The following is a 7,500-nucleotide window of genomic DNA, read 5'->3' on the forward strand; positions in this document are numbered from 1 at the left end:
TGTGGATGGGAGAATGATGATTATGAGGATGAGGATGGAGGGAGAGTGAGGATAATTGAGGATAATGGGGGTGGGAGAATGAGGATTGTGAGGATAGTGATGGGAGGGGTAGTGAGGAGGATAATGGTGATGGAACTGAGGATTATGAGTATAATGAGGGTGGGAGAGTGAGAGTTATGAGGAGTCATTTGGTGGGAGAATGAGAACTGAGATGATAATAGTGATGGGAGAATGAGGACAGTGATAGATAGATATAATGATAGAGGATTGTGAGGATGGTGGTTAGAGAGTGAGGGTAATGAGGATATTAATGGTGATGAGAAATGATGAAAATGATGGTTTTGGTAATGGGGAATGGTAGTAAAAAGGAATGGTAATGATAATGGTAATGGTAGTAGTAATAGCAGTAATGATAATCATTATACAGATGATGATTGATAAAATATTATGGTGATCTTGATGACTATGATGATTTTGAGAACATTTATGATAATGGTAATGGGAATGGTAATTATAAAGATAGTATTAAGGATTGTCTTAAGGGTGTTTATGGTTGTGATGATGAAACATACACTCATGTTAGTTGTTTATATATAATGATAATGGTGATGAAAAAAAACAAATAATGATAATACCAGTGATAACAGTAACTAATGACAATAATTACATCAAAGATCATAATAACGATGGTAATAAAATAGGACAAAGACACAGAGACGATGAAAGTAACAAGGACAGTAACAATAACGATAATATCAGTGACGTTCATTTGTCTGTTTCTCTCTCTGTCTCTGTCTCTCTTTCTGTCTGTTTCTCCATCTCTCTCTCTACCTCTACATCTTCCTATCTATCTCTCCTTTTGTCCGTTTGTTTCTTTCTCTCTCTCTCTCTCCTCTCTCTCTGTCTCTGTCTCTCTCTCTCCCTCTCATTCTCTCTCCTCTCTCTCTCTCTCTTTCCATCTATCCCTCCTCCCCTGTGCTGTGCTGGCGCAGCGGTAAGGTGCTGGTCTAGCAATCTTGCGGACCTAGGTTCAGTCTCACGCCCGGCCAGTGAGTGGTAACCCCGGCCACTCCTTGCACACAGGGGAAGATTTGGGCAAAATAAAAACAGACAGTATGTCACAGTAAAGAATATCCATTGTAACAAATGGAATTAAAACTAAAATCTTTAAAATCTTATTAAAAATCTTTTAAAAACCCTCCCTCTCTAACCCCGCCTCCCCCTCCCCAGACGAGGTCCGGACCGGCATGTACCGCCAGCTGTTCCACCCCGAACAGCTGATCACGGGCAAGGAGGACGCGGCCAACAACTATGCTCGAGGACACTATACCATCGGGAAGGAGCTCATCGACGTCACCATGGAACGCGTACGGAAGCTCGCCGATCAGTGCTCAGGGCTCCAGGTATGGTGACGAGAGGGTATGGTGACGAGAGGGTATGGTGACGAGAGGGTATGGTGACGAGAGGGTATGGTGACGAGTGGGATGGGTATGGTGACTAGAGGGGGTTGGGTATGGTGATTAGAGGGGTGGGTATGATGAGTGGGGTTGGTATGGTGATTAAGGGGTAGGTATGGTGACGAGTGGGACGGGTGTGGTGATTAGAGGGGGGTGGGTATGGTGTTTTAGAGATGGTGGTGGTGGGGTAGTGTGTATTTTTCCGTATGGTGTGGGGGTAGAGATATATTTTTCCCCCTTTTTAATTATCTATTTATTTTAAAATCTATTTGATGGGGTAGGGAGTTTTTATAGGGGATAGTGATGTTTTTTTTTTTTTTTTTTGAGAAGGGGGTAGTGATGTATATATATATATATCTATATATATGTTGATAGTGATTTTATGGTGTGTGTAGGGGGGGGGGTTAGTGATAAATGGGTGTAATTAATGGTGGTAAAAGCGCCAGATATAGATAGTTTGAATAGTTGTCGTTGTGGTGTATTGATCATTAATAATAATTACAGGTAATGATTAAAAGATAGTAGTAGTTATGGTGTAACAGTAATGGTAGGTACTGTATTCCTGGTACCATGATGATGACGTCATTGATGATAGTTAGGTCATACATAACAATGACAATGTTATCTCTGTTGTAATGAATGATAATATCCGTTATCATGCTTAGGAGAATTTATTATTATTATTAATTATGAGAAAATCATATCATTATCATTAATAGAAAATTAGATTATTATCATTATTAGAAAGTTATTATTATGAGAAAATAGCCCCATGACTGTCATCATGGTAGCCTTTGCTATGATTTTTATGGTAGATGAATAATATTGATAGTAATATATCTTCAAGCCCCGAGTGTTTCCTAATTCTTCTTCACCTCATTAGGACTTTCTCATTTTCTTTAGGTTGCCTCATTATTCCTGTCCTCATTAGGGATTCCTTATTTTCCCTCTCCTCCTTTAAGGCATTCTCAATTTTTCCTTTTTTTTTTCCTTCGGACTTCCTCATTTTCCTCTCATCCTCAGGGCTACCTCATGTTATTCCTCTCCCTCAAGGTTTTTCTATCTTCCTCTCTCACTTCATTTTCTTAAGATTTCCTCATTCCTCTTCTTCCTCTTATGGCTTCCTCGTATTTCCTCTCTTCCTTAAGATTTCCTCATTCTTCCTCTCCTCCTCATTGCTTCCTAACTTCCCCCTCCCTCTTAGGCTTTTCTCGTATTTCTTCTCATTACCTCCTCATTTCCTCTCTTCCCCTTAAAGTTTCCTCCTTTTCCTCTCCTCCTCATTGCTTCCTCCTTAGGCTTTTCTCATATTTCTTCTTTTCCTCATTTCTCCCATTACCCTTGAGGTTTCCTCCTTTTCTTCTCCTCCTTCTTGCTTTATCATCTCTTCTCTCCTCCTTATTGCTTCCTCATTCTTCCTCTCCTCCCCAATGCCTTCTCATTACCCCCCTTCCCCCTGAGGCATCCTCTTTTCTTCCTCCTTCTTAGGGCTTTCTCATCTTTCCCCTTCCTCTTAAGCTTTTCTCGTATTTCCTCTCAATACCTCCTCATTTCCCCGCTTCCCCTTAAGATATCCTCCCTTTCCTCTCCTCCTCAGGGCTTCCTCATCTTTCCTCTCTTCCTTACTACTTCCTCATCCTTCCTCTCCTCCTCATTGCTTCTTCATCCCTCCTATCCTCCTTATTGCTTCCTCACTTCCTTACTACTTCCTCATCTCTCCTCTCCTCCTCAGTGCCTCCTCATCCTTCCTCACCTCCTTACTGCTTCTTCATCTCCTCATTACTTCTTCATCTCTCCTCTCCTCCTCCGGGCTTCCTCATCTTTCCTCTTATGCTTTTCTCATATTTCTTCTACCCCTCATTTCCTTCTTTCCTCCTTATTACTTCCTCATCTCTCTTCTCCTCCTCATTGCTTCCTCACCTCCTTACTCCTTCCTCATCTCTCCTATCCTCCTTATTGCTTCCTCACCTCCTTACTACTTCCTCATCCTTCCTCTCCTCATTACTTCCTCACTTCCTTACTCCTTCCTCATCTCTCCTCTCCTCCTCATCCCCCCTCCTCATTACTTCCTCACCTCTCCTCTCCTCCTCAGGGCTTCCTCATCTTCCACTCGTTCGGCGGCGGCACTGGCTCTGGCTTCACCTCCCTCATGATGGAGAGGCTGTCGCTAGACTACGGCAAGAAGAGCAAGTTGGAGTTTGCCATCTACCCCGCGCCGCAGGTGGGTGGGCAGGGGTGTGGTGTGGGTGGGTGTGTGGGTGTGTGGGGAGGGGGTGGGGGAGGGGGGAGGGGAGGGAAGGGGGGGAGTGTGGGGTGGGTGGGGGGAGTGTGGGGTGGGGGTTGTGGGGGGAGGGGTGCGGTGGGGGTGGGTGGGTGGGAGGGGGTGGGGTGCGTGTGTGGGTGAGTGTGGGGGGTGCGTGTGTGTAGATGGGTGGTGGGGTGCGTGTGTGTGTATGTGGGGTTAGGGCGTGTGTATGTGTGGGTTTGTGTGTTTGGACGTGGATGTGTTTGTATTTGTGAGTGTGTGTGTGTGTGTGTGTGTGTGTGTGTGTGTGTGTGTGTGTGTGTGTGTGTGTGTGTGTGTGTGTGTGTGTGTGTATCCTTTGAGGGTGTGTATGTAGTTGTATGTATGCTGAAGTTGGGGTGTGACTATAGATGATGTATACTATATATGTAGATGTTCGTGTATGTATGTGCAAGTTGGAGTATGTATATAGATGCTATGGTGTGTATGTAGATGTATGTATGTAGATACTGTTATTTCTTTTTCATTTTTTATTTGCAGATGTTGATAAAGGGAAGGTGAAGAGAGGGATGTGTGTACACTCGTATGTGCGTGGCTGTTTGTTTACATATACGCATACGTACACACAAATAATTTTTTGTTTGTGTTGTATATGATTTCCAGTAATACACATTTTTCACTATAAAAATAATGATGATTTGTGAACTTCCCAATGTCAGTAAAACACCATTAGAAAATTTCGAATACAATTATAAATAACTTCCCTTTTTTAGGGGATAATGATAATCTAAATCTGAATTTTGGAAATGAATATATCTTTTATTATTAAAGAAATCGTGTGGCTATTTGCAAAGCGGAAATTAAATATTCATTTTTTCCAGAAGTATCAATTCCATTTGATTATTTTAAAACAGTTGTGAATATGAAAGCCGTCTTTCCTAATAAATACTTCAACAAATATATCTTTTAAAATGTGATTACGATTTTTTCTCTCTCTAAAATCGTGTGTAACATTTTGATCCCAAATTCATGCTGAAATTTTACGAGGGTACTTGTATCAAAAGAGACTTCTCGCTTTCCTTGCATTATGCAATTATCTATTTATGTCTTTCCATTCACACCTTTTTAAAAACACTTTTTTTTCCTCTTTCAAAGTCATCCTCATCTTTGCTCATCCAATAATGTCATCCACACCTTCTCATCCACTTTCTCTCTCCCAACAAAATTATTCGAATCTTCCTGCATCTTTACAAACCACCTTTTCTCTCCCTAATAGTCATCCACACCTTCTCATCCACTTTCTCTCCCCCGACAAAATCATCCACACCTTCATATCCACATCTTTTCAAAACACCTTTCCTTCCAGAAACAAAGTCATCCACACCTTTTCATCCACTTTCTCTCCCTAAACAAAGTCAATTCACACTTCCTTATTCACACTCATTCAAAACACACTTTGAAAACAAACACCTTTTCAAAACAAACAAACACCTTTCTAAAACAAACACCCTTTCAAAACAGACACTGTTTAAAAATAAAAACCTTTTCAAAACAAACAAACATACTTCCAAAGCAAACACTTTTCGAAAACAAACCTTTTCAAAACAAACTTTTCAAAAACAAAAACCTTTTCAAAACAAAAACTTTTTAAAAACAAAAAACTTTTCAAAACAAACACCTTTTCAAAACATTTTTTTCCAAAACAAAAGCCTTTCCAAAACAAACCCCTTTTTAAAACCCCTCCATTTTTACTCTCTCCCCCCCCCTCCCAGGTAGCCACAGCGGTCGTCGAGCCCTACAACTCCATCCTGACGACCCACACGACCCTCGAGCACTCCGACTGCGCCTTCATGGTCGACAACGAAGCCATCTACGACATCTGCAGGAGGAATTTGGACATCGAGAGACCCACCTACACGAACCTCAACCGCCTGATTGGCCAGATTGTGTCGTCCATCACGGCTTCGTTGAGGTGAGGGTTGGGGGAGGGGTGGTGGGGGAGGAGGAGGAGGGTGGAGGGAGGGGTTGGAGGATGGAGGGAGGGATGGAGGGGTAGATGGGGGTGGAGGGAAGGGAGGATGAGAAGGAGGAAGGGGTGTGGGTGGGTGGAGGGGTAGATAGGGGTGAGAAGGAGGGGGAATGGAGGGGATGGAGGAGTTGGAGGGAGGGCAGGGCAGGTGGGTGGAGGGGTGTGGGTGGGTGGAGGGGTGTGGGTGGGTGGAGGGGTGTGGGTGAGGGGAGGGGTAGATAGGGTGAGGGAGGGAGGGGGTGAGGAAGGGGAGGATGGAGGGGAGGGGGGTGAGATGGAGGGGTAGATAGGGGTGGGTGGAGGAGGAGGTGAGGAGGGTGGAGGGAGGAGTTGGAGGGGTGTGGGTGTGGGGAGAGGGTAGATGGGGGTGGAGGGAGGGCGGTGTTGGAGGGAGGGTGGGTGAGGTGAGTAGGAGAGAGTAAGCTTGGAGGAGGAAGAATGGGTGGAGGGAGGGGTGTTGGTGGAGGGAGGAGGTGAGTAGGAGGGTGGAGGGATGGGGATTGGAGGGGTGTGGGTGGGGGGAGAGGGTTGAGGGGGGTGGAGGAGGGGATGGGTAAGAAGGAGGAGTGTGGGGGGAAGTGGGGAGGAAGGATGGGTAAGAGGGAGGATGGGGTGGAGGGAGGAAAGGAAGAAGGGAGGGCGGGATGAATGGATGGATAGGTAGATCGATAGGTGAATAGATAGAGAGTTGGTTGCACAGAAAGTTGGACAAATAGATGGATTAATAAATGGAAAATTAAGTAGACAGATAGATTGATTATTAGATGAATAAACAGAAACAGATGGACAAGTAAGGAAAAAAGATAGATAGATATAGATAGAGCGAGTAAGAGAGAAAGAAAAGGAGAAACAGACAACCAGAGAGATAGAGACAGAGGAAGCGAAACCGAAAAGACAAGACAAAAAAAAAAAAAAAAAAAAAAAAAAAAAAAAAAAACAACAACAAAAAACATATATTCCCACAAACTCACCCCGAGAAAGACAAGCAAAAAAACAACAACAACAACAACAACAACAACATATTCCCACAAACTCACCCCGAGAAAGACAAGATTAAAAAAAAAAAAAAAATAAAATAAAAAATAAATAAATAAATTCCCACAAACTCACCCCCCTCCCCTCGACAGATTCGACGGCGCCCTCAACGTGGACCTGACGGAATTCCAGACCAACTTGGTGCCTTACCCGAGGATCCACTTCCCGCTGGTCACCTACGCCCCTGTCGTCTCCGCGGCAAAGGCCAACCACGAGCAGCTCTCCGTCGCCGAGATCACGAGCGCCTGCTTCGAGCCAGCCAATCAGGTGAGTTTTTTTATTTATTTATTTTAGTTATTATTATTATTATTATTATTATTATTATTATTATCATTATTATTATTATTATTATTATTATTATTATTGCTATTATTATTATTATTATTATTATTATTATTATTATTATCTTTTTTTTTTGGGGGGGGGGGAATTTGGTAGATTTTTTTTTTTTTTTTTATAGAAAATTTGGTGTAATTACGAGTGCTTGAGTTACCTATGTCTCGATCGAAAAGGTAGAAGGAAAATGTCGAAAAATCGTAACAGTTTCGTTGTTTGTTACATAATGTGCTTTATTTTATTCTCTGCTATAACATATATATATATATATATATATATATATATATATATATATATATATATATATATATATACACATTCTTACTTTGTGACGATGTTGAAGTCAGTTCGCAAATGTTACCAGCAATAATAGCAACGGGAGCAAAATATGATGCTGA

The 7,500-nt window shown here is 42.5% G+C and overlaps 1 protein-coding gene across 2 annotated transcripts in view; it reads left to right on the plus strand.

Annotated features, from left to right (window-relative positions):
* The window catches only part of LOC113816907 (tubulin alpha-3 chain-like), a 29,011-nt gene that overhangs the window by 16,390 nt on the left and 5,121 nt on the right, over nt 1-7,500 (plus strand). For both annotated transcript variants that reach the window (XM_070141242.1, XM_070141243.1), the window contains exons 3-6: nt 1,231-1,403; nt 3,550-3,678; nt 5,475-5,674; nt 6,859-7,033. In XM_070141242.1, the coding sequence (XP_069997343.1) occupies nt 1,231-1,403; nt 3,550-3,678; nt 5,475-5,674; nt 6,859-7,033 (677 nt within the window). The remainder of the gene's footprint in view (nt 1-1,230; nt 1,404-3,549; nt 3,679-5,474; nt 5,675-6,858; nt 7,034-7,500) is intronic.

This window comes from Penaeus vannamei, chromosome 27 (genome assembly GCF_042767895.1).
Source record: "Penaeus vannamei isolate JL-2024 chromosome 27, ASM4276789v1, whole genome shotgun sequence".
NCBI lineage: Eukaryota > Metazoa > Arthropoda > Malacostraca > Decapoda > Penaeidae > Penaeus > Penaeus vannamei.